Source organism: Hylobates moloch, unplaced genomic scaffold, assembly GCF_009828535.3.
Source record: "Hylobates moloch isolate HMO894 unplaced genomic scaffold, HMol_V3 SCAFFOLD_13, whole genome shotgun sequence".
Lineage (NCBI taxonomy): Eukaryota > Metazoa > Chordata > Mammalia > Primates > Hylobatidae > Hylobates > Hylobates moloch.
In genome coordinates, this window is record NW_026652288.1 from 11,262,075 (window position 1) to 11,288,283 (window position 26,209).

Sequence of the window (26,209 nt, forward strand, 5' to 3'; positions counted from 1 at the left end):
TGTATGGCTATAGGCAAACAGCATTTACATTCTTCCCATGAAATGATGATTTGTTAGCAAATTCAGTCTCTTTCTGCTTTCTTAATTCATTCCTTAGAGCTGAGAAATGGTTATATCACTTAGCACTGTAGATTTTATCTTAACTGGGTTCAGAGGTCTATCTGCTGAGGCATTTAGTGGCTGAGCTATGACTCCGGGGGGCTGGCTCAGGTGTCCTAGTACTGTCACAGGTTGCACAGTGTCTTCTTTGCAGAAACCTGATTTTATGTGGAAGTCAGCTTCCCTCACTGAGGCCAGACACTGATCACTCAGCTGACTGACACCTTAGCTTTGGGGTTCCAGTTTCTATGGCTGGTTGGTGAGCTCTGTGTTGGGCCAGCCTGGGGAAGAATTGAGCATTGGAGTGCCTTCAGTCCAGGTTGATTTTGTGGATTTGAAACCACTTTGATGCCCTTTAGGATATGAGCATCTTTCAGGTCTCTTTAGAATGCTGTCTTAGGTCAGGCTGCTAGAACACATATCATAGGCTGGGTGGCTTAAAACACAGAAATTTCTATCTCATGGTTCTGGAGGCTGGACCTCTGCCACCGGGATGCCAGCAGGGTTGGGTTCTGGTGATGCCCACTTTCCTTGGCTTGCAGACAGCTGCCTTCTCTCACTGTCCTCACATGACACAGAGTGACATCTGGTCTCCTCCTCTTCTTATAAGGGCACAAATCCCATCATGGAGGTCTTGCCCTCATGAGCTCATCTAAACTTAATCACCTCCTGAAGGCTCCACCCCATCATACCATCACACTGGGGACTAGGGCTTCAACAGATGAATTCTGGGGGGCACAAAATTCAGTCCATAGCAGAAGCCTTTCTCAGTTGAAGCTAAAAAGCAATTCCAAAAATGTTTTCTTCTTTGGTAGATTCACCCAGTATACACTTCTATGACCTTGGCAATGATTGAAATATTAGAAATTTAGAAATGCCCATTGCAGTCACTGTCCCCAGTCACCTAAGTGGCCTCATTCCTGCCATCTCATCTCTTTTCTTAGATTTGCCCCCTTCCCTTTGCAGCCCTCTCCATAAGCCAGCAGGTCCCTGCTCTGCTGTGACTGGTGTCTACTCTGATTGGCTCATGTTCATGGCATGCCTAATAGTTTGAGTATCATCCCTGGGACTGGCAAAGGAGGCACTGTGGAGTACAAGGCTGGGGAAAGCTGGGAAGAAGGATGAAGCCTGGAGTGCTAACCGCAGATGTGCTGATCTGAAGTGTGTGCCAAAGGACCTCATCTGTATAGAGAAGTGGACCAGGAGGAGGGAGCGAGGTAATGTCAGGTTAGAAGTGAGGGTGTGACATCTACAACCATCTGCTCTTTGACAAACCTGACAAAAACAAGCAATGGGGAAAGGATTCCCTATTTAATAAATGGTGTTGGGAAAACTGGCTAGCCATATGCAGAAAACTGAAACTGGACCTCTTCCTTACACTTTATACAAAAATTAACTCAAGATGGAATAAAGACTTAAACCTAAGATGCAAAACCATAAAAATCCAAGAAGAAAACCTGGGCAATACCATTCAGGACATAGGCATGGGCAAAGACTTCATGACTAAAACACCAAAAGCAATGGCAACAAAAGCCAACATTGACAAATGGGATCTAATTAAACTAAAGAGCTTTTGCACAGCAAAAGAAACTATCATCAGAGTGAACAGGCAACCTACAGAATGGGAGAAAATTTTTGCAATCTACCCATCTGACAAAGGGCTAACATCCAGAATCTACAAGGAACTTAACAAATTTACAAGAAAAAAACCAAACAACCCCATCAAAAAGTGGGCAAAGGATATGAACAGACACTTCTCAAAAGACATTTATGCAGCCAACAAACCTATGAAAAAAAGCTCTTCATCACTGATCATTAGAGAAATGAAAATCAAAACCACCATGAGATACCATCTCACACCAGTTAGAATGGCAATCATTAAAAAGTCAGGAAACAACAGATGCTGGATAGGATGTGGAGAAATAGGAACACTTTTACACTGTTAGTGGGAGTGTAAATTAGTTCAACAATTATGGAAGACAGCGTAGCGATTCCTAAAGGATCTAGAACCAGAAATACCATTTGACCCAGCAATCCCATTACTGGGTATATACCTAAAGGATTATAAATCATTCTACTATAAAGACACATGCACACGTATGTTTACTGCAGCACTTTTTACAATAGCAAAGACTTGGAACCAACCCAAATGCCCATCAATGATAGACTGGATAAAGAAAAAGTGGCACATATACACCATGGAATACTATGCAGCCATAAAAAAAGATGAGTTCATGTCCTTTGTAGGGGCATGGATGAAGCTGAAGCCATCATTCTCAGCCAATTAACACAGGAACAGAAAACCAAACACTGCATGTTCTCACTCATAAGTGGGAGTTGAACAGTGAGAACACATGGACACAGGGAGGGGAACATCACACACTGGGGACTGTTGGGGAGTGGGGGGCTAGGGGAGGGATAGCATTAGGAGAAACACCTAATGTAGATGACGGGTTGATGGGTGCAGCAAATCACCGTGGCATGTGTATACCTATGTAACAAACCCGCACGTTCTGCACATGCATCCCAGAACTTAAGGTATAATTAAAAAAAAAAAAAAAAAAAAGAACAAGAGGGGAGGGTGTGAGTCTCCCCTCTGCTGCATGGCTGCTGACTCATTTTCAGGAGCCAGCACCGCTGCTGGGGAGTCCCACTTCTGGTCCTGATGGAATAACAGGGAGCAGGTTTACCCTCCTGTCTTAAAAACAGCCAGAAAGCTGGACAAGTATCTGAAATAACAGTTAGTGGACACTGGACAATAGTCAGAACAGGACAGCGATTCCTGGGAGAGGGGAAGCAATAAGAGCAGCCTCACAAGTGTCCAGCTCAGCAGTGCCGAAGAGGGAGCCCAAACAGAGCCTGAGGGCCTGCCCAGCTCAGGAGATGGAGTGTGGGCTTCCGGGAGGCCAAGGGAGCTAGAATTTGCAGGGCAGAGATCTGCAGAAGAAGGAGCCACAGAGAATGGTTCAGTGATCTGCAAGGAGTGCCTTCGAGTCTTCAGCTGAGTACTGGTCTGCACATGAATGTGCGGAAACCACCAAGGAAGGAGCTTGCAGGCAGAACGATCTCCAGAAATCGTTCTGGATATTGTGTGTCTGTGAGAGCAGCATAGAAATAGATCCCTAAGTTATCTAATAGTCTTCCTTTCAAAAAGAGGCGCCTACTCCTATCTCCCTTGAATGTGGGCTGGGCTTACTAATATGCTTCTAAAGGAGAGAATGTGGTGAAAGTGACAGTGATGGTTTGTGACTTTAGAGACTAGGGTGTAGAAAGCCTTGTGGCTCCTGCTTGCCCTCTCTTGGGTCAGCCCCTCTAGGGAAGCCAGAAGCTGTATTGCTCCATCAGCCTGGTCAGGTCCATGAGGCAAGAAATGGAACCCCTGGCTATAGCCATGTGAGTCACCGTCCTGGAGGCAGATCCTTTGGCCCCAGTCAGAGGGCTCCACTCCAGCCATCACCTTGACTGCGACCTCACGAGAGAGCTTGAGTTAGAGCCACCAGCTGGGCCACTCCTGGATTCCTGACACAAGAAACTGCAGGGAATAAATACTTGTTGTTTCAAGCTGCTAAGTTTTGAGGTAAGTTTTATGCAACAAAAACTACATTTCCATCAGCCAGGCTGGGAAGACCCCCTAAAATTCAGGACATTGAGGAGAAAAGTAGAAGAGAACTGCCTCAAAGAGGTGACAAATTAGTCCTAGAACAAAGGCTCTTCTGGATCTGCCGTAACAATGTTGAACATCAAGCCTCAAAAAGATCAAACTAATCGTAAGTAATTTTACTGCATCTCAGAACAAAGCACAACACTGTTTAAAGGAATATAATAAAATCTAGCCACCAACAGTACAAAACCGACAATGTCCCGTGTCCAAACAAAAATACTGGGCTTGCAAAGAAGCAGGATAATATGACCTAGGATCTGGAGAAAAATCAATCAATATAAACAGATCCAGAAATGACATTCATGATAGAATTAGAGGAGGGTGTTAAAACAGCTACTATTTATATAACCATATGCGAATGACATTCAATGTAAACCCTTTGTATCAGGATTCTCCAGAGAAACAACCAAATAAGATAGATACAGATATAGATAAATGAGAGGGGATTTAATTTGGAAATTGGCTCACATGATTATGGAGGCTGAGAAGTCCTCTGATTTGCCGTCTGCAAGCTAGAAAACCAGGGAAGCTGGTGACATAGCTCAGTCTGAGTGCAAAGGCCTGAGAACCTGAGGAGCCACCGGTGCAGGTGCTAGAGTCCAACGGCTGGAGAGCCTGGAGTGCTGATGTCCAAGTGCAGGAGAAGGAGGGTGTCCCAGCGAATTTGCCTTTCCTGGGCCCTTTTGTTCTATCGAGGAATTCAACTGATTGGATGGAGGCCAGCCCACATGGGTGAGGATGAATCTTCCTTCCTCACTCAGTTCACTGATCCAAATGCCAACCGCTACCAGAAACACACTCAAAGACATCCCCAGAGATCATGCTGTATCAGCTATCTGGGTATCCCTTAACCCAGTCAAGTTGACACCAAAAATTAACCATCACACCCTTCAATTATAACTTCCCAGCACTTTGGGAGGTCGAAGCAGGCAGATCACTTGAGCTCAGGAGTTCCAGACAAGCCTGGGCAACATGGCTAAACCCTGTCTCTATAAAAAAAAAATACAAAAATTAGCTGGGTGTGGTGGGACTCATCTGTAATCCCAGCTACTTGGGAGGCTGTGGCGGGAGGATCACTTGAAACTGGTAGGTGGAGGTTGCAGTGAGCCAAGATCGCCCCACTGCACTCCAGCCTGGGTGACAGAGTGAGGCCCTATCTCCAAAAAAAATAGAAAAAAAATGGAAGAAAGAAAGGAAAGAAAAGAAAAAGAAAGAAAAGAAAGAAAGAAAAAGATCTTCTTTTCAATTGATATGGGGTTAAATTGGGGGATAAAAAATTTGAAGCCATCTTCCCAGAGATGACAATAAACAGAAATAAACAAGTGCAAACCCAGAAGATCTGTGGCTGCTAATCAGAGGAAGCAGGTCTGAACAAGGAACCACTTAGCCGTATATACCAAGCAGTGTCCAACAGGTTGCTTAGCAGAGGCATAAAGTCATGACTTTTCTCAGGCACTTCTCATAAATTTCTTCCCAGAGCAATCAGAGATGCTGCATCCAGTTTACTTATTCACAATTTGGGCACGAAAGAGATCTTCCTCAAGCCAGGGAAAAGACAGGCTTGACAAGGAGCAGGATGGCCTTCACAGCAGCGCAAATGGGAGCCCCTGTGAAATTCTCCTGGAAGGCAGAGCTAAGAGATGTCAGCCCTGAGGCTTAGCATCCCCATAGAGGGACTGACCAGGAGCCCGGGAGTCCTGCCCCAGCTGTGTCCCTAAGTTGCTGGGTTAACCTCTGTAGAACGTGAGGATGGCCTGGTCATTTTCATTCTCGAGAGACATTGGGGAGAAAAATAACATTTTGTGAACGATGTCGTGTGTCCACAGGTAACTCTGAAGCGTGAGCTGCCAGAATTCAAGGCCACCTGCTTAATAGAAGACAACTAGAAACCTCATCCATGAGCATAGTAAGCACTGCTGTTCAGTAGTTCTATTACTGTTAAGGTGTTATGACCATTAGATAAATAATATTGTTTGGCAACTGCAAGGAAAAGAACTGTGTAAATTGGTTCCAAACATTGCCACTCGAGCTTAGGAGTTCGAGACCAGCCTGGGCAACATGGCGAAACCCTGTCTGTATAAAAAAAATACACATCCTGGCTAACACGGTGAAACCCTATCTCTACTAAAAATACAAAAAATGAGCCGGGTGTGGTGGCGGGTGCCTGTAGTCCCAGCTACTCGGGAGGCTGAGGCAAGAGAATGGTGTGAACCTGGGATGCGGAGCTTGCAGTGAGCCAAGATTGCGCCACTGCACTCCAGCCTGGGCAACAGAGCGAGACTCCATCTCAAAAACAAAACAAAACAAAAATTAGCTGGGTGAGGACGTTGCCCAGGCTGGTCTCGAACTCCTGAACTCCTGAGTTCATTTGTCAGTGATAAGTCTATGCAAACACTGAGTGGTAAGAGCTTGAACTGGTAAAGTAATTTGATATTTTATTGGTTATCTGGATCCCAATATATGTCATTTAATTTCCACCCAAAGTTGCTGAGATGGGGTTGGTTATCTCTTTTTAACAGCTGAGGATGCTGAGGTTCAGACGGCACTCAGCCACGTGGCTGAGCTGGACTTGAATTTGAGCCTGTTGGATTCTGAACCCTAGACTTCGTGCACCTGACCAGGTTGCCTATTATTAATGAGAAGATCTACAGTCATGCACCGCGTAACAATGTTCTGGTCAACTACAGACTGTGTATACGATGGTGCTCCCATCAGATTCTAATACCGTATTTTTACTATACCTTTTCTATGTTTAGATAAGTTAGACACATACTGGCCCATTGTTTGCCTCTCTGGGCTTCAGTTTTCCTATCTAAGGAAAGGGGGACTCTTAATGGTTTTCTACTTCTGAGCTCTCCTTAGCATTCTGTGTAGCTGGTTTCTTAGCACTGGGGAATGTGAGACTTGAGATGTGCTGCTTAAGGCTGTGACAGCCCCACACTTGTTTAGCAAGGTCATGGCGACTCAGAGGACTGACTAACAGTGATATGTGGGATCTTTTTGTTCCTCCTGGAATCAGAGCCCACTGTAACAGTCCACACTTCCCAGCATAGCAGCCACTGTTTCTAAGTAATGGAGTTCTCTCCTCCCGTCCCTGGTCATGTTGAGGTCTCTTTCCCTGCCCTCTCCTCGCACCTTGGTCTCTTTCTTCTTTCCTGCCTCTCTGCTGTTCTGTGTCCTAGCCCCGCTCATTATGAATTGTTCCCAATCTGACCAGAGGAGAAAGGGTGTTCCAGACCCCCTCTGGCTTCATCCAGTGGGAGACAGGCATGGGGCTTGCTGTGAGCTCCCGAGCTCCCCCGCCCACCAGCGGCCAGCCACGGGCCTTCTTTGAAGCACCTGTGCGTGCCTGACTGCTGTGCGCGTGCTGCTGGCTGGCGCCGTGGTTCATTCTGCCCCTCGGCACCTGGCCTAGATTTGCCTAGGTTGGTGCCTGCTCAGGCCACCAAGGTCAGGTGAATCCTCTTGCGTGGGGACAGGGCAGGTCAAATCCTGCATCAGTGCACGGCCCTTCAGTTCACAGCGGCCTGGAGCACTGTGACAGCTTTTACGCGATCACAACCCAGACTGTGCACTCCCTGAGGACAGACACTGTGTCTGGTCTGCTCACCTTTGGAGCCCCCAGTGCTCGGCCTAGGGCCTCCAAGATGCTCCTGTGTGGCCAGCTGCCAGCCTTTATCACTCTGCCACTTCCTATTGCCTCAACTCTAATCTGTGAGCCCCGCCCTAACTGTGGAGTGGGCCTCTGGATAGCCTGGGTGACCGTCAAAACCTTCTGTGCTTTGGTTCCAGCTGTTCGCTCTCCGAGGATCACTGTCCTCTCCCTGCGGAACCCAGGGCCTTTTACACCTGCCTCTTCCCCATGAAACTGCCCTGCTCAGCCAGCCACAGCACCCAGGGGCCCCATTCCACCTTGGGTGGATTCCCAGGCTGCTCTGTTCCCTGCCACCAAGGTAGTGAAGTGGCACCAGGTGGCCCCTGGTTTCCACCTGGTTCTTAAAAGAGTGCCCAAGACAAAGTCACCTCGTGAGGGGCCCCCAACCAAGGAGTGGCCTTAGACCCCGAGGAGATGCCCTCCCTTCCCTGGAGCCCCAGGCACTGGTGCCAGGGATAAAAGTCTGCGCCCCTGGAGGAAGAATTCATTGTCTTCTCTTTGGCATCCTTTCTGCCAGGGCAGTTACAGAGCTAACCATGCTCAGAGTACTGGGGGATCAGTCAGCGTTTCTCCTTCCTACAGTAGCTCGCAGGGCACCCGTGAAGAGGGATGTTCATTCTTCCCACCTACCTTGCCCCACGTATTCTGGGCTGGTGCAGGTGGTTGATCTGGACAACTTCAGAGTTCTTGGGATACAACAGCTACTGTCACCAGCTGGGCTCAGCAGTGAACAGATCCTTCTGGGATGGCCACTCCTCAACTTACGGGGTTTTAGAATTGAAAAATCTTCCAACCCCGCAACTGTGACAGCAGCTTCCCATGATGCCTTTTTCATCCTCAAAGCAGATCTGTGTCATGTGCACCTGCAGCCCATTTCCCGGATTGTGAGACTGAGCCTCTAGAATCAGGATGCTTGTGCTGGCTTTGCTAAGGCATTACTCAGCCCCTCCTTCCTCCTCCAGTCAGCTAGAGCAAGATTACTCATCCCTGGAGTTCTTTCTCCTCTTCCGAGTGTGGCTAGGTCCTGGGATTGGCCAGGGGGATCGCCTCAGCTCTCCTGGCTGAGTCACTGCTCAGTCAGGCCTGGTTGCCCATAGCACAGCCAAGGGCCCTCCCAGGGGGACTCCAGCCAGTGCCGGATCAAAAGTGCCAGGGCTTTGGAAAGTCCAGTTTGGTTTATCGCCTGGGAGTGCAGTGTGATCTAGTGAGTGTTTTCTTCTCATTGCTTGTTTGTACAAAAGGCTCCCCCCAACCCTTGGCCTTCCCCAAGGTGGTAGGCTGGGCAGCAGTGGGACCTAATTTGCTCTGAATCCAGCCAGATCCTGCTCATCAGAGCTGACTCTAGCCCTGCTGGGTCCCCAGGCTCATCATTTTCAGAATGAGGGCTTTGAGTTGAATTGTCCTATATTTTCAGACCTCCCATCTCCACATTTGAATAATGAACTTATTTTACACAAAAAGTAAACTTAAGTGGCCTGAAGTTGGACTGGCTTCCTGGAAAGCCTTTCCACATAGGGTAGACTTCTTCCCAGGCTAGCTCCTCCCTGGAGGTGGGAGGGGAGGGTGCAGGAGGGCTTCCTTCTGGGGCCTTGCAACCTTAGCAGTTTTGGGCAGCTGTGATGCACTTGAAACTCTAGTCTCTGAGAAAACCCCTGTGGAGGTAGTTTACCTACAAACTGCAAGATTCTGTTTGTGTAGCTCCCACTTCTGCAATGTCAGCATGGGACAGGCCACCTAGATAGGAGCTGCCCCAAGTCCAGCTGGAGCATGTCCACACTTGACCAGATGGACGGGAGCCGCGTCCCTGGACAAAGCTCTCCAAGCAGCTGCCCCCAAATGTCTATCTCAAGCTGGCTGGCTTATCCAATTCACTAAGCTGCCGCATTCGATGCTGTTTCCAAGCTGGCCTCCTCCCTGGCCCTCTGCATCTCAGCAGAGCAGTGGTTCAATCTCTACATGGAGACTTGCCTTTGAGTATTGCATCACACACCTCCACCCGTTCCACTCATCAGCAAGCCTGTGGGTTTTGCCTCCAAATCTCTCTGAAGTCCTTCCACTTCTCGCTGAGCAGCCCCTGCAATCTGAGCCACCATCATGTTTCCTGGTTCCCTGCAGTGCCACCTGTCTGCTGGCTTCTACTCCTGCAGTCCATTTTCTATGGAGTGGAGGGGTGACTTTTTAAAGAAGTAAATTAGATCATATAATTCCCAGGTTTAAAATTCTTTTTGGACCAGGCGTGGTGGTTCACACCTGTAATCTCAGCACTTTGGGAAGCCAAGGTGGGAAGACTGCTTGAGCCCAGCAGTTTGAGACCAGCCTGGGCAACATAGGGAGACCTGGTCTCTACAAATAATTTAAAAAATTAGCCGGGCGTGGTGGCATGCACCTGTGGTCCCAGCTACTTGAGAGGCTGAGGCAGGAGGATTGCCTGAGGCCAGAAGGTGAAGGCTGCAGTGAACTGAGATTGTGCCACTGCACTGTAGCCTGGGTGACAGAGTGGGACCCTGTCTCAAAAAGAATTGTTTTGGAATAACATTTAAATAATACCTAAACTCCTTGCCTTGGCCTACAAGACCTGAATATTTGGCCCCTGCCTTCCCTCCAGCCCACAGCGCCAGCCCCAGGACCTTTGCACCTGCCATTTCTGCTCTCCAGAAAGCCCTGCCTCCTCCCCCATCTTTGGAGACATAGGTGTTTCTTGTCATTTAGAGTTTCAGTTCAAATGTGACACCCTCCCATTGGTGGAAATCATTTCATCATCAGATGTTATGTGGCTCATTGTTTATCTGCCGCCTGCCTCCCGGCTGGAGAGGCGCAGGGAGCTGCCTGTCCCTCCTGTTCAGAGCCACTGTTCCGCACCTGGACCACCGCTTGGCAGAGGCAGGAGTGGACGCTGTCACCATCAGGATGAAGGACAGGGGTGGCCCGGCGTGGAGAAGCTAGGAAGAGATGGCGATAGGTCAACGTGATTGCGCCTTTATGGTGGAAGAAACGAAGGGCGAGGGTCAGTGAAGTCAAGGACCGGCTCAGATCCCGCCACTGATGATGAGCGGGACCCAAAGGACCGACGTGATCGCGGCCAGGCCCTGGGAGGTTTACCTGGACATTTACCTGGCTGCCTTTTCTCTGTACCCCTCCGTCCTCACTCCCCCAGTCATCGGCATAGGTCAAGTCGGAGTGTTGAAGAAATACACGAGTTTGGCTCTGGAAAGGAAAATCAGAAAGGCGGCCTAAGGGGCCCCATCCCCAGGAACGCTAAGGTAGGCGGCCAGGGGTGAGCCGGCAGAGCCGGCCAATGGGCCCTGAAAGCAGCCGGGCCACCAGGGCCTCCCGAGTCCCCCTCGCACCGCCCCGCTTGCCCCGCCCCTGCCCCGCCCCCACCCTCTGCCCCCGCCCCTGCCCCGCCCCCGAAGGCAAGCTGCACTGACAGCGGGCGGCTGGCTGGGTGTTTGCATACAAAGGCGGCCACGCGCGGCGCCGCTCGGTGAGTAGCCGCCGCCTCCGGCCTCCCACTGTGGAGCAGGGGCCGCGGCCTCGGGTTAGGCGGGGCGGGGTGCGGCGCAGGGGCGCTGAGGGCGCGTGGCGAGGCGGGGGCTCGGCCCCGGGGGCCCGAGGACCGACGGCCGGGCTACGTCCCCGCGGCCCTCTACGGGAAGTGGTTCGGGGGAGGGAGGCGGGGAAACAGGCCCCGGAGGCCGAGAGGGCCTCGCGAGCATCCCTCGGGCCTGGCTTTCCTTGCGCGCCGCGAGGCCGGGCGTGGGCCCGGCTTGGCTGATCTCGAGCGGCGTAGGGGCCACGGGGGGCTGCCGCGCAGTCCCAGAACCGCGGGAACCAGCTCTAGCCGGCCGGCGCGGGTGCGTCCTGACTCTGCGCGATCATCCGCAGCTTTGCGCTGGGGACTGGGATGAGAGCCTTTCTTTCCCTCGGAGTTAGGATTCCAGCGCTGCAGTTGAGGAAACTGAGGCTCAGGGAGGTTGACCTCTGTGCCCAAGGTCACACAGTTGCCGGGCGGCAGGGCAGGCTGAGCGCAGGTTGGAATCCCGGTTCTCATATTACAGCTCTCCCCTGCGAGGCCTCTGCACCTTTCTTGCAGCCTAGGAGGTGCTAGGCCTAGTGAGCTCCATCAGCTGCTCCTGCACATAATTTTATTACGGGGAAGGCCAGGAAAATGCAGGATGAGAAGTAACGTTTTGGGAGTAACTTAAGTGCTGTGGAGCTAGAGTAGGTAATTTGTGTGGTCAGTAGTTGCTGGAGAAAGCAGATGTCAACCCTGTTTTTGATCAGCAAGCAGGAAACCAGTTAAGACAACTGGGAGTATTAATTTGGAGAGGTTTTAGAACCCAGTAGTTTCCCACAGGATAGAAGTGTTTTGGGAAATCAAAGCTTGTAACCGTTTTTTTAACTGGGGGTGTTGTGGTATGGTGGTCTAGGGGTAGTGATTGTGAGATTGACTGTTTATCCTTTGTTCTGTAATTTGGGTCTTATGAATGAAAGTAAGCAATTGAGGAATGTATAGTATTTGAGAAATAAGTACATCCACACATGAACACTTTTCTTGCTCCCAGATTCTTGTTGAAAGGTGTAACAGTTGGATTTATGTTTCTATACTTTGATAGCGCTTCACGTTTGCCAGCATTTGTTATTGAGTGTTTTTGTGCATGGATTGTGTGTTTTGGCGTTTATTATTCCTGTTTGCATGTGGGGCCCTGTGGTCCTGTGGAGCTAGGCCTGGATAGAGCCCTGGCACTCAGGTCGGGAGGTCTACGCTCGGATCTGGGCTCTGCCTAAGCTCTGTGGGACCCTGAGCGAGTACTTTCATCCACCCAGGTCTTGGTTATCAGCTGTTCCTTTCCTTTAGAAAAGCACAGGGGGACAAGGGGCGGACCTGCTGAGTCTTCTGGTGTGGGAGAGAACCCGAGGGTTCAGGTGAGAGACCACAGGGATTCCTGGTTGTGGGGGGGACCTTGGAAGTGAGTGAGGAGGAGCCTGCCCTGGATTAGGTGGGGATGATTGGCCTGGCCCGGCCAGAAGGAAGTCTGTGGGCCCTGCTCTCCTGCTCTTTGCCTGGTCAGCTGCACGAAGGGCCCAGAACAGAGGGCAGGGGAGGGTCAGGAGATGAAAAGATATTTTAGAAGAAGGTCCTGAGGCCACCGTGGTCTGAGAGGCACCGAGGCCGGCACAGAGCACTGGGCTTTGCAGTTGTTGTTCTGACCACTCACAGATGTAGAACTTGGGCAGAAGACTTAAATCCTCTGAGCCTCAGTTTTCTCATCTGTAAAATGAAGGGATAATCATACCCACTCACAGGATTGTAGTAAAAATTAACTGAGATAAAAAAGAGCCCCTGGGACATAATATGGGGTCCATGAATCATTGTGGTGGTTATGATTTTAAGGTGCCACAGGGTGCCAGCGAGGAGGGGCTCTTTGTGGGGTTGGGACAGTCCTGGCTGACGCCGGCCTCTGCACTGTAAATCATCCCTGTGGGACCTCCCTCCCCCTGCCTGCCACCTCTCTTCCGGTTGGCTTTTCCGGACCTCTGTGTACTGGGTTCAAGGCCTAAAAGGTACCTAAATGAGATTAATTGATTTGGGCAAGCCTGCCAATGGGGGTGGTCGAGGAGTACAGGCAGCTTATTCCTTAGGGTGGGAGGGGGCTGTTGGATGCATGGCAGCAGCTTTTGGAGCATTCTGAGAGACATCCATGTGTCAGGTCCTGCCAGGACACCGAGGCTGGTGGTTCGACCTGTTTGCACTTGCGCTTCCTCACTGGTAACCCGGGCGTGGGGGCTCGGAGCTTTTGAGGGGTCCTGAGGAGGAAGTCCCTGGAATCACCCACTAGCAGCTTTGGGGCTTGTTCCTTGAGCAGGGCAAAGTCACAATTTTGACACTTTATTGAACCCTGGTCCAATGTATTGTATAATAAGCCCATTCATTTAAAACTGGAATGGGGTGTGTGGGGAAAAAAGAGTTGGGATGAACCCAAGCAAAGCCGTTCAGTGACATCACAGGTCCTTCATTCAGAAGAGGCCCAGGTGCCTATCGGATGGCTGTTTCTGAAATGTCTGCTTTCTGAGCTGTGAGTGAGGGTCTGGAGAGAGAGGGGCTCATGCCTGTGTGTCGAGGGGACACACCCTGCTCCTTGATCAGAGGATGCACCAGCGCCTGAAGGGAATCTGTGCCCCCCAGGAGGCCACCCTGGGCCCTGGGGCTGCTGGGGTCCGAAGCAAGTGCCCTGACCTCCCTTCCTCTTCGTCTTTACACTGCTTTCCCCTCTCCATCTCCCCACCTGTAATTCACCCCAACAAGCCCTTAGCAGCTGGGGTTGGGGTGGGGTCTGTGCAGCCAGGGATATGTTGACTAGTGAAAGCTCTGGGTCTGGGGCCAGGCTGACACTTTTCACAATGAGATATGTGGCCCAGGAGTCTTAAAACCTCAGCACAGTGTCTGGCCCACAGGCTGTTCTGCACACTGAGGGATGCAGGGCGCGTTGTGCCGCTCCCACTCCCAGCTGAGAGGTCGGGAGGAACCAGAAGGACTGGGCTCCATCGGGAGAGAAGCCGGAAGCATTTTCACACCGGTGGTCATGGCTACAGGGTCATGGCTACAGTGGATTTTTCAACCCACTGACCAAATGTTGTGATTCTTGCAACAACTTAGAATTTTCGGCTCATGCTGAATGCTGGGGCTTTCCAGAAAAAGCTGTAGGCTGTTAGAACAGGCACTTTGCTCTGTAAGGAGGCCTGTTTGTTCCTGAGTGTGAGCTGATTTGCATTGGCTCACAAAGCTGAGCACAGACCCTGCATGGGAGACACAACCAACACCCCCATTTGCCTGCTGGCACGCACTTGTGCCCCCGCTCCCCTCCCCAGCCTTGCTCCCTAGAAGCCCTTGCTCCTCTCCCCTTGCCCTCTGTCCCCTTAGCCACACACACTCTTTGATGAAGTCGTCCTCTGCGTTCATGGATCTCACTAGGCCGTAGGTCTTCAGTTTACAAGACAGGAAACAAGCAAGAAGGGTTTTAGGATAACGGGCACCAGACAAGGCACCCGCCCAGACAACTGTTCTGGCAAAAGAACGTCCTGCCATTGGACTCTGTGCAATGCCAGAATGCCACCACTCTCGGGGTGGCCTCCTCGGGCTCAGATTTTGGGCAAATGAGAATGTGAAACGTAGGCAAAGCCTTCAGATAGTTCTGTATTCATTTTAACCAGTAATATTCTTTGCCTCTGTCTTTTTGGGAAGGTACCATTTAAATAGGTGATATATACAAAGTCCCCTCCGGCAAGAGACGTTATTCAAAGACTGAGTTTTGTCTGGAACCAGTTTGTGGTCACAGAATTAGCATCTGGTTTTTATTTGGTGCATGTGCTTTGAAAAGTACTTTACATTTACTGCCTCACAACAGTCCTATGAGGTGGCTGTGCTGATATCATCCCTTTTTATAAAATAGATGCGAAACCGCAGTGCAGAGAGCTTAGTAACCTGTCCATGATCACAGTTAGTGGAAGCTGGAGGCAGGATTTGAATACCTCCAGAGCCTGTGCTCTTACCTGCTGAGGTATATTGTCTCCTAATGGACGGTGCCCTGGAACATCCAGGTGATATTTGCCCACCTCCCAATTGCTGGGGTGTGGTAGGGGTGGGGGGGTGATACAGAAATAAAGTTATAAGGGCAAAGCATTCTTTTTGACCAAGACACGAATTTGGACAGAGGGCTCTTGAAAATGTGTAGAGAGAGTGTGCTGAAGGAAAAGAACGTCCTGTTCTTAATCAGTGAGCTAAATAATTAAGAGCCAAAGGATGGGAATCAAAGCCTTGGGCTGTTTTGCTCAGCGTAGTTGTCACACCATATTTAGATGTCTGCACCCACCTTTATCCAGGCCATTTGCATTTTTTGGCAGGAACGTGAGAACAAGCGTCACCTGGGGTTGTATCTGAGGGTTGCAAAGTGTCAGCGCTGGAGGAGCTGAGTGATCACTCATCTGACCTTCCCTCCAAAGCAGGAGTACCCGTGTCCAGCACCCTCTTCTGTCTCAGTGGTTTCAATGATGGGGAGACCCTGAGACTGAGTGGATCAGAGTTTTCCATCCTTCACTCCCAGTTCTCTGAGGTTACTAATAATTGACGTGAAATACATGCAGACATAAAAAACAAAAGCTAGAAAGCAACACTATGGGAAGTATTTATGATAAAAAGTGAAGATCTCTTCCTCCTTTTCCCAGGCTGGTCCCCAGGGGTGAATCTTGTGAATCTTGCTTTGTATGTAGCTCATTCCAGAATTTTTTTTATGCATACCAAAATATATACAAATGTAATTTTTAAAAAATGGGTCCAGCCGGGCGTGGTGGCTCACGCCTGTAATCCCAGCACTTTGGGAGGCCGACATGGGCAGATTACAAAGTCAGGAGATCGAGACCATCCTGGCTAACATGGTGAAACCCCGTCTTTACTAAAAATACAAAAAATTAGCCGGGCTGGTGGCAGGCGCTAGTCCCAGCTGCTCAGGAGGCTGAGGCAGGAGAATGGTGTGAACCCGGGAGGCGGAGCTTGCAGTGAGCCGAGATCACGCCACTGCACTCCAGCCTGGGTGACAGATCGAGACTCTGTCTCAAAACAAAACAAACAAACAAAAAACCACAATGGGTCCATATTATGAGTATTTTTGTACCTGTTTTCATTCTATATATACATTTTCACGTTAATATTTATGGAGCTACCTCTCTCCTATTTTATTATCAGCCTCATAATATTCCATTTTACAATGTGGATGGCCCATAATTTATTAAGCCAGAGTCATACACATATTAAGTTATTTCTAATTTTCCCTATTACAATTAATGCTACAGTTACTGTTTTTGTACATAGATCTTACTGTATTTGTACGATCAGTTCCCAGCGGTATAGTTGCTGGGGTTTGCCAACATGTGCCCCAAAAGATAGGCATTGCCACATTGCTTACCCCATTTATGACCCTATTAGTAGTGAGTGACGATGTCTGATTCTCCTACTTTTCACGGGCCCTGGGGTTTTAATGAAATGCTTTGATTTTGGGCCATCTGAAAGGCCTCTTTGGATTTCGGTATCTTTAATTATGAATGGGGTTGAATATCTCTCTCATATATTATTGGCCAAATGTGAACTCTCTAAGATACGTTTTGTCCATTTTTTTCTTTTGAGCTAGTCTGAGGCCATTTTAAACTGACCTTAATCTTCTAGAGGTGGCTGGTGTTGGCAAAAATTGTGGGGTTAGGAAAGCTGTGGCAGGGGTTTTGAATTTTGGCAGTTCCAAGAAAGCAGGGTTTCTTGGCAATTTGTGAAGCCCAGAGATGGATTCTGCCAATTTTGGAGTAAATGTGGAATTTTCTAATGTAATCGTGAGGCAAGAAACCATGTGACCTCTGTCACCTCATCCTGACAGTGTCGGCAGTGCTGTCCTTTCTGGAACTGTATGAAATTGTGGTCATGAATGCTTTGGAGCGTCTGCTGTGTGCTGGAGTTCTATAGATGAGCTTAATTATGGGAACGCCCTCCTGTCCTGGGGCGGGGAGGGGGATGAGCAGGGTGGGGGTGGGCTGGAAGAGGAGATGCCTGCTGCTTTGCCACCCTGGAAGCTCGCTGCAGGAGCTGCACATTTTTCTCAACTGCCTAACACAGGCAGGGCTTTGGTGGCTTTGGTGGCGGGACCCCAGGGCTGGCTGTTTTTGCTCTTTCATCACTTTTGTCAGGTCGTATTGAAAGGCCTTTAAAAGGCCTCTGACTTGCGGGGCCTCTGACCTGCAGGCCTTTTAAAGCACCTCCAGCTTTTCTAGTGAGTTTTTGTGTTTTGGGTGGGAATGTCTCACGAACTCTGGCATGCCAAGAAAGTCCCCAATTTCCCGGTAGGTAGTGATGGATGCAGAGCTGTGCTCTTCTGTTTAAGAAGCTCCTCAAGGCACTCTGGCCAGGACAGTTTAACCACAGGGACGCTAGTGGACTCAGTCAGTCCAGACTTGGCAGAGGGCAGCGGATGCCTATGAGTGTGTGCCAGTTACAGCAGGGCGTGGGCTGCTGCCCAGGTGGCCTGACTTTCTGTCTGTGTTCCTTTCCTTGTATCACCCTGAGTCTGAGCCAGACTTCCTCTTTTGTCACAGGTAATTCATCACCCTTATCAACTGCCATAAGTATCAGTCCACAATGCTCTGAAAAGACTTCCTCTTTGCTGTTAGTGTAAAGTACAAGAGGAAGCTAACACTAAATCAATTTCATTTTCATGCAAGTCTTATTAGTCATAATACCATTTTGGTCACTTCTGAGAAGCTTTTTGTGTTTTTAAATGCTTTGGATGAAAAATCCTCATTTGTCTCATAAACCTCCAAGGTGGATGTGATCTCGGCGAACACCAGTAACCGCGTGATGTTTGTGACTTTATCCGGTGCTGGGCGGACCACAGATAGAGTCCCCAGATGCTGAGACACTGACTGCAGTGTGCTCAGAGGAGGGCGGCTAGGGCAGTGAGCAGGAAGCCCCAAAATCGTCCCTGTCAAGCCCAGCTGGGGAGCCGACAGTACCTTCCCTAGAGGAAGGGTGCCAGGGGTGGTCATTTAGCTGTCCTGACATGATCTGTTGGCCCCACGAGCAGCAGCCAGGTCTGTATCTGAGAGCTGTAATTTCCTGCTGATAACAGGAACACAGATAAGGGAGGCCCCATCCCAGACTGATATTAGGTTGGCTTTTGAATCACTAGGCTTCTTGGATGTGCCTGAAGCCCACAGGTGCCCTTTAAGCACCTGTCGTGAGGGCAGATGTGACAGATACGTGTTTGCGCTCTGGGCAGTGAGTGGGTTTTGGGTAGCTTCTCTCCAGGAAATGAAGAATCACTTGGAGCTGAGCAAGTGCTAGAGAAGTCTTCAATCACAGACTGAACCCAGGAGGGCGTTTCGGCCTTTCTAAGTCCTTAAGGGTTGTAGGGAAGGTTTTGAACAACGGCTTTTGACTTTACCTTCTGAGAGGCCCTGTCAGGGAGTGGTGATGCTGTGGGTGAGAGCAGTTTGGAAGGTGTCACATCAGGGCCAACCCTGAGCCTTGCTTCTGTAGCCACCTCCTACGGGAGGTCATGACAATAATAAGATTTTGCATGTGTTTTCCAGGAGCAAAGACGCTTCCAAACTAGTCGTTGCGTTGACCACTGAGGATGACAGCCTGGTGGGCTCGGTCAGAGCCATTGTGTTAATACCCTGCTCCCACACACATAGCTGGTAAATGCCAGAAGATAACACTCACAGCCAGGCCTTCTGACCCCCAATTTTGTGTCATTTCTGCTTTTCAGTCTTACCCTTAGGTGTCACGGCTGTTTATTTAAACTGTTTACAGTGAATTTTGTTTGGGAGCATTGTTTTGTGAAATTTATGCTCTGGCAGAGAACAATTCCTGCTGTCTTCTTCATTTCTTCTAATTTTTTTTTTTTTTTTTTTTTTGAGGTGGAGTCGCCCAGGCTGCAGTGCAGTGGCGCAGTCTCGGCTCACTGCAAGCTCCGCCTCCCGAGTTCACGCCATTCTCCTGCCTCAGCCTCCCGACTAGCTGGGACTACAGGCACCCGCCACCACGCCCGGCTAATTTTTTTTTGTATTTTTAGTAGAGATGGGGTTTCACCGTGTTAGCCAGGATGGTCTCGATCTCCTGACCTCGTGATCCGCCCGCCTCGGCCTCCCAAAGTGCTGGGATTATAGGCGTGAGCCACCGTGCCCGGCCATTTCTTCTCATTTTTAAATTTTAGTGCTTTTCCCCCTCATGCCCCGACTTGCCAAGCTACTTTGAGGGTGGTGGGTGCATCTTGCTGTTTTACACTCTGGAATGTCTTGATGGGACCAAAAATAAAAGTTTCTTGCTTGAGATGAAGACTTGATTTCATGAGGTTGCCATCATCAGGTCACAGAATCTCAGCATCAAAGTTAGAGCCCATCAGATTCTTGAATTACTTCTGTAAACTCTTTGCCAAGTGGTGGTTTAGACTTTTTGAATGCACCTTTTGAGGGTGAGCTCACTCCCTCTAGTAAGCCAGCTTTTGGAAGCTTAGATTGTGCCTTCTGCCCTGGATTTGAAACTGCCTCTCTGTAATTCAGACTTCAGTTATAATCTATGATGATCTCTCCAGCACTGGATGCCCTGTAAACACGTGCTAAATATTAATTGACGTTTAGAATTAGATGGTTGCCATCTGCTTTGCTAAAGCCACATGACTGGTTTGTCTTTACTTGGGCCTCACCCATTGATGCTGGATTTATCCACCTCAGATGAGGAGGTAGTGCTATGCAGAGAAGAGCGGCGGAGACTAGGAGTCCAACCTGGGCTCCCCATTCTTCTCTGTTCACTTTCCAGTCATGTTGGAATAAACCTGGTGCCCCTGGCTCCTCATCAGAAATGGGGTGATGATGCTCGCCCTGGAGCGCTTCCCGGGTTTGTTTAGAATCGATCAGATGTGCTTACAACATGTGAAGGAGTTTCATACATTTTATGGAAAGTGGAGGTTCCCGTGGCCTTTCCCCTGGGGCTTAGCAGTAATGTGCTAAGTGTTCTGAGCACAAACAAATAAGGGGCATTGGGAAAGGTCTGTGGGCTTTGGAGGATTCCTACCTCCCGAGTCCGACTCCTCTAGGCTGGACCTGTGGCTCCCCTGAGAGCCCCAGGAAAACAAGGATCAGTCTCAGGGTCTGTATCGACAGGACAGACAACACTTTAACTTCAGACAGGCAATAGGATTCGTTTTCTCAGAGAGCCCCAAGTTCTGTTTCGTTCTGAGGGTCCTTTCAAAGGTAAGTCAAAGGTTAGCCTGTGCTGAAACCCGAGTTTGTTTTCAGCAGTTCTCTTTCATTTGCTTCTGGCACAGTTCCTCATTGCTGTTTATGCGACGACCTGCCAGCTCCTTCCTCATTAAAACACCAGGGGCTTGCACATACGCTGCGTGGCCCCTGACAGCCCTAGGTCATCTGTGTCTCCTGGGTAAGTGGAGACCCCAGTCACAAAACACATCCACATCCTCCTGCCTGCCACTGCTTCCATCCTGGTTTTGGCAAAATGGTCACCAGAGGTCAACGAACTTCGCTTGAGCCCTGGTCCTTTGCTCTGGGACACCCACTGGTTTTCAATATTACAAGAGTGGGACTGAGGGAGCTTGGATCCTCTATTTCCATAATACAGGAGGAAAAGTGTTCTGAACCAAGAAAATACTTTCGCTTTTGGAAATCAATCACCATATAGATTTAATGCAGTTACATCATTCCAGAAATACCTAGCTTGGTACTCAAATACATGGGATTAGACTCCTGGCAAGTGTTGCAGAATGTCATCAAAGAAGACGTGGGAAGTTGTTAAAGAAAACATGGCCACGTAGCACTGCAGACATCTCCTGGGCACTGCGATGGGGCAGGTACTGCGTCAGAAATGAGCAAGCCTCGTCCCTCTCCTCAAGGAGAGAAGACTCACTTGGTAGACAGATGTCTGTTCAGCCACTTGACAAATGGCAGTAATATTTATCAAGCTACTGCCCTGGATGGCTGGGCTGGAGGGCTGAGGGGAAGGTTGAGGCTGAAAGATAGAGTTGTGTGGGTGTGTTTATGAAGGGGTCATATACCTGGACAGCTGGGGGAGGAAACGGAGGAGGCAGGTGGAAATCCAGATTTGAGGGGTAATTATTGTTCAGCTCCTGCAAGACACTTAGTTTTTTTTTGTTTTTGTTTTTTTTTTTGAGACAGAATCTCTCTCTGTCGCCCAGGCTGGAGTGCAGTGGCGCCATCTCGGCTCACTGCAAGCTCCGCCTCCTGGGTTCAAGCGACTCTCCTGCCTCAGCCTCCTGAGTAGCTGGGACTACAGGTGCGTGCCACCGTGCCTGGCTTATTTTTTGTATTTTTAGTAGAGACATGGTTTCACCGTGTTAGCCAGGATGGTCTCGATCTCCTGACCTCACGATCTGCCTGCCTTGGCCTCCCAAAGTGCTGGGACCACAGGCATGAGCCACCACGCCTGGCCACTTAGTTCTTAAAGAAGGGAGAGTAGGAAGAAAAGTACCAGTGAGAAAGATTGAACAAAAACGGGGATTGTAAGAGTGCATTTATTGAGACAGTTTTGCATTTGCATTTGCTCGGCCAGTCTTGTATATAATTAGATGTTGCTTACCATAACATCATTTCATTTCCAAGGAGCAAACCCACAATTTGAAAATGGACCCACTGTTATGTCCCAGATAACGTGCCTTAGGTAATGTTCTAGTTGAAGGAAATAGAAAGGGAATTAAAATCACTTTTATTTACTTGCATAATAAATGAGTGGAACAGCAGATTCCTGAATTGTCCATTAAGGGGCATGGCCTAAAATAATTCAGATCTATTTATTTATTTATTTATTTATTTATTTATTTATTTATTTATTTATAAATTTATTTATTTATTGAGATGGAGGCTCTGTTGCCCAGGCTGGAGTGCAATGACATGATCTTAGCCCACTGCAACCTCTGCCTCCTGGGTTCAAGCAATTCTCCTGCCTCAGCCTCTCGAGTAGCTGGGATTACAGGCACTTGCCATCATGCTAATTTTTGTAGAAATGGGGTTTCACCATGTTGGCCAGGCTGGTCTCGAATTCCTGACTTCAGGTGATCTGCCCACCTTGGCCTCCCAAAGTGCTGAGATTATAGGCGTGAGTGCCTGGCCCCCATATTTATTTTTAATAATCGATGCTATATGAGTTAAGCATGCTATTTATTATTAATGTCATAAGTAGAATTCTAAGTGGAATGTGCTTGTAGATTTTTATGTTCTTTGATGTATTATCTGTTTGGTTCTAACATAAAACAGTTTCTAACCCAGAGATACCTGGAAAGATGATATTCCAATGCGATGTAATAACCTCAGAAAATTTGCATTATTTCAGAAGGTCAAGCTAGAAGATGTCACATTGAAAAAACTTACATGTTTCTTAACCTTAGAACTTTTCTGAGTTCCACAGTTAGAGAAACCCAGTCTTGCCAAAGGATATTTGTAAGATTTGGCTTGAGTTTTCCGTCAAAAACATTTGAACTAGGGGTTGTAGAATCCTGTTTCAAGTGGTAAATAAAATCCTGTCAGGTGAAGCTGATATTTCTTGCCAAATTTTGAGATTAAAGTCAGTAGGTTTAAAAGGAATTTGGTATGGGGTGAGTGAATAGCAGGCATCTGAAAGCTGTTCCACTGGAAATTGAAGCCTTCCGTTTGGTCTTCTGCAGGTTTTGTTTATCGTTTGTCACCCTTGAGGTAATTAAGATACTTTCTTCTTTAAAGCAGATATTCCCCTCAGTGCTTGATCACGTGTTTTAGCAGACAGCAGGAAACTGACACCAAAGACAGTCATGAGATTAACGGGCAGGTATGGGGAGGTGGATTGATTGGCTGGTTTTGTCTGACTTCTTCAGGTAAATTAGCTTCTTCCTTGAGCCTTTTACTCGAAACATAACTGAGAGTAAAATTTGGGAATTTATGCCCAGCTGGTTCATTCTTGTATTCTTTAAATATTTGTCCAAGATGTATTTTGAAGAGAGCTTGGAGGAAGGGCAGAGAAAGAAGAGCCTGGCTGCCTCTAACCTGCCTGCACCCCTCCAGGCAACAGGTGCCTGGGGTGACCGGGCCCACCCTGATGTCTTAAAGGGCATGGTCCCTCCCGTGCCTCCTGGGGGAGGGATTGCCCCCTCCACCCCAAGCTCTCTTTCAAAGAAATTGTTCAACCAAATAATATCCTGGCTTCCTGAAATGAGTTCTGGTTAATACAATTTTCTCTCTCCCCAATTCTTAAAAAAAATGTTAATTGTGATAAAATACATATAATATAAAATTTGCCATTTTAACCGTATTTAAGTGTATAGTTCAGTGGCAAAATGGAAACTCTGTACCCATTAAACACACACTGACTCCCTGTTTTCCACTTCTCCCTAGCCCCTGGTAATCAGTCTTTCTGTTTCTATGAGTTTGTCTACCTAAGGTAGCTCATGTAAGTAGAATCATACAGCATTTGTCCTTTTGTGACTGGCCTATTTCATTTAGCCTACTGTCCTCAAGGTTCATCCACACAGTAGCATGTATCAGAATTTCCTTTCTTTTTAAGGCTCAGTAATAGTCCATGATATGGATAGACCACATTTTGCTTTTCCATTCATCTGTCACACTGGATTTGCTGCCTCCTTTTGGCTGTTATGAATAATGCTGCCATGAACATGGGTGTGCCAATATCTTTTCGAGACCTGCTTTCAGTTTTTTTTGATATATACCCAGGACTGGAATGGCTGGATCATAAGCTAATTTTATTTTTATTTTTTTGAGGAATTCAGACTATTTTCTGAAGTGGCTCCACATTTTACATTCCCGCCAGCAGTGGACAAGAGTTCCAGTTTCTCCATATCCTTGCCAACACTTGTTATATTCTGTATTTTTTTTTTTTTTAACAGTCGCCATCTTAATAGATGTGAGGTGGTGGTATTCACCCTTTTAAAAACTTTCAGTGCTTAGTTGTTAAGGCAGGCCCAGGGTATAGATGTTGAGTTCCTAGGAACAGACAAAAGACTGCCAGGTGGAGCCCATGACCCTGTCACTTGTTGAGAATTATTGAGAAGATTTCCTGCTTTCAAATCGAGGTATTTTCAGATTTGCAAAGAAGTTATTCAATAGAGTGGACAGCTAAAGATATCAAAGCACGACTAATCTAAGCTAAAGCCACAGCTGAGGATATCAAAGCACTTTCTGATTCTTTGCAGTAGGAAAATACTCCAGACCAATCCAGTGGGAAGGTCACAGAAGAAATTGTAGTCTTGGCTCTGTCTTTGCCATGGGGGGAGCTTTGCTAAGTCACTTCCTGTTTCTGGGCTTACTTTTAAAAAATGAGGTCGTTGGAACAACAACTAAGGATCCCTTCTGGCTTCCAAATTCTTGGATTCTGAGCAGTAACCTTGAGTTTGCTCACTGAAGAGGGGCAAGGATGCTTGTTCTTGAGAACGAGAGAGCAGAGCAACAATTCAATTATTAAAGATGCCTCTTCAGTTGCTGAGAACTAAGGAGTGGAGCCTTTGTCTTGGAACGGATAGAGCTGGAATTAGACCTTGCAGGTCACCCAGGCCAATGTGCCCCCTTTACAGAGGAGAGGCTAGGATGCAGAGATGTGGTAATGCTATCCAGTTACGAGCTTTCTTTTTCTTATGAGTAAAAAACTATCAACAGTAGTTCGTAGATGTGCTGGCCTGGGGTTGGGGCCTCACTGCTGGGGAGGTGGTCTCATCATTCGGTGACAAACATAGCTCACCCACAAGGGTGATGAAGGCAGAGAGATGGGGGACATAAGGGGCTTCACAGAACCGAAAGAGAGGTCACTTCAAAATCCAAAGACCTGGGTTCTAGTCTGGTGAAACTGGGCGTGTCAATCCAGAGAGCCCCTCTTCACCAGCCCTGCGATCTTCGTTGCACTTTGGCTGCCTTCTGGTTTTACCATCTGAAAGGCTGCATTCCTACAGGGTATTGTGAGAGTCAGCATGAGATAATGTATATGAAAGAAATTGTACAAAGATGTTATTAATACTGCTTGCACATAGTTTTAGAGTTAGAGGGTTGCCTCTCTTACCAAACACACGTTAAAATCTAAGTTCAACATGGAAGGAATAAGAAGTATCAGGGTTACAAAGAATCATTTCTTATATTGTACATCTTTTCAGGAACCATTGCACCACACCTTTTTTGCATGAAGTTAAACCTGTACCACTCGTAAACTTAGAAAAATGTGTGTTTTGATGTTTATGTGACTTATTAGCAGGACAGATCAAGGGGGAGCTGGGCTCTAGTGTTTACCCCCAGGTGAACAGGAAGGCAGATGTGTGTTCCTCCGTGAGTGTTTACTAAGGGCTGGACTTGTTTCCTCGGTTGAGAGAGGAGGTGTATCAGTACAGACAGCTTCATTTAAAATTGTAAAATGAACCTGGGAGGGCTTCTTGCATTCTTTGTAGGCATCATTCATGACTTTTGGTTCTCTGGCCTGTTCTAAATTAGAATTAAATCCTCAGTTCTTACTAGCCCCTGCATGCAGGGGATTTGACCACTTTTGCGCCTCATTTGCAAATGGGTGTGCTGATCTCACTTTTGTGTATTTCACAGGGGTTGAGGTAAGATTTACAAAAGGTATATTTTGTTTTTTTAACTTGAAAGGCCAAGGTTTTATCCTTGGCCTTAAGAATGTAGCTCATAAAAGAACAAACAAACCATACAATTTCCTCTACTCTCATACACACTTCTGACACCAGACGTGTGTGTGTCTCTTCCATACCAAGCAGTTCTCCAGCTCTCGGAGCACACCAACTGGGTGCCTGTAATTCAATTCAATTCTGACACCATCTACCTGGAGTTAGCATCAGATTCCACAGGTTAAGGGCTCATTCCCACAAGCTGTCCCTCACTTCAGATGCCAGTCACCGTCTGGGCCTCCCGTGCTTCTGCTTGACTGGCTATAAATCGGGGGTTCCCATGACCCCCTCCTTGGGTTCATTCCTTTGTGGATCGGCTCACGGTACTCAGGGAAGCAGTTTACTGATTGTCACTGGTTTATTATAAAGGATGCAACTCCGGAGTAGCCAGAGGGAAGGGTACACAGGGCAAGGCGGTGGGGGCAGTGGTGGTGCTTCCATATCCTCTCCAGCACCCCAGCCTCCCAGCACTGCCACGCGTTCACCAACCTGGAAGCTCTCTGAGCCCCTTTCTTTCAGGTTCTATGGAGGCTTTATTACACAGACAAGATTGATTAACTCATTGGCCATTGATTA

General features: G+C 48.2%; 1 protein-coding gene across 8 annotated transcripts in view; it reads left to right on the forward strand.

Moving 5' to 3' along the window:
- Positions 1-26,209, forward strand: part of LPIN1 (lipin 1) — a 101,387-nt gene that overhangs the window by 11,869 nt on the left and 63,309 nt on the right. For 3 of the 8 annotated variants that reach the window (XM_058426302.1, XM_058426303.1, XM_032172234.2), the window contains exon 2: positions 5,593-5,666. The exons of 1 other annotated variant lie outside the window; for it this stretch is intronic. In XM_058426302.1, coding sequence (XP_058282285.1) covers positions 5,658-5,666 — 9 coding nt within the window. In that variant the 5' untranslated portion in view covers positions 5,593-5,657. Of the gene's footprint in view, positions 1-5,592; positions 5,667-10,569; positions 10,676-10,825; positions 10,900-26,209 lie in introns of those variants that run through there. 4 more of the 8 variants (XM_032172231.2, XM_058426306.1, XM_032172235.2 and 1 more) reach the window with 2 other exon arrangements.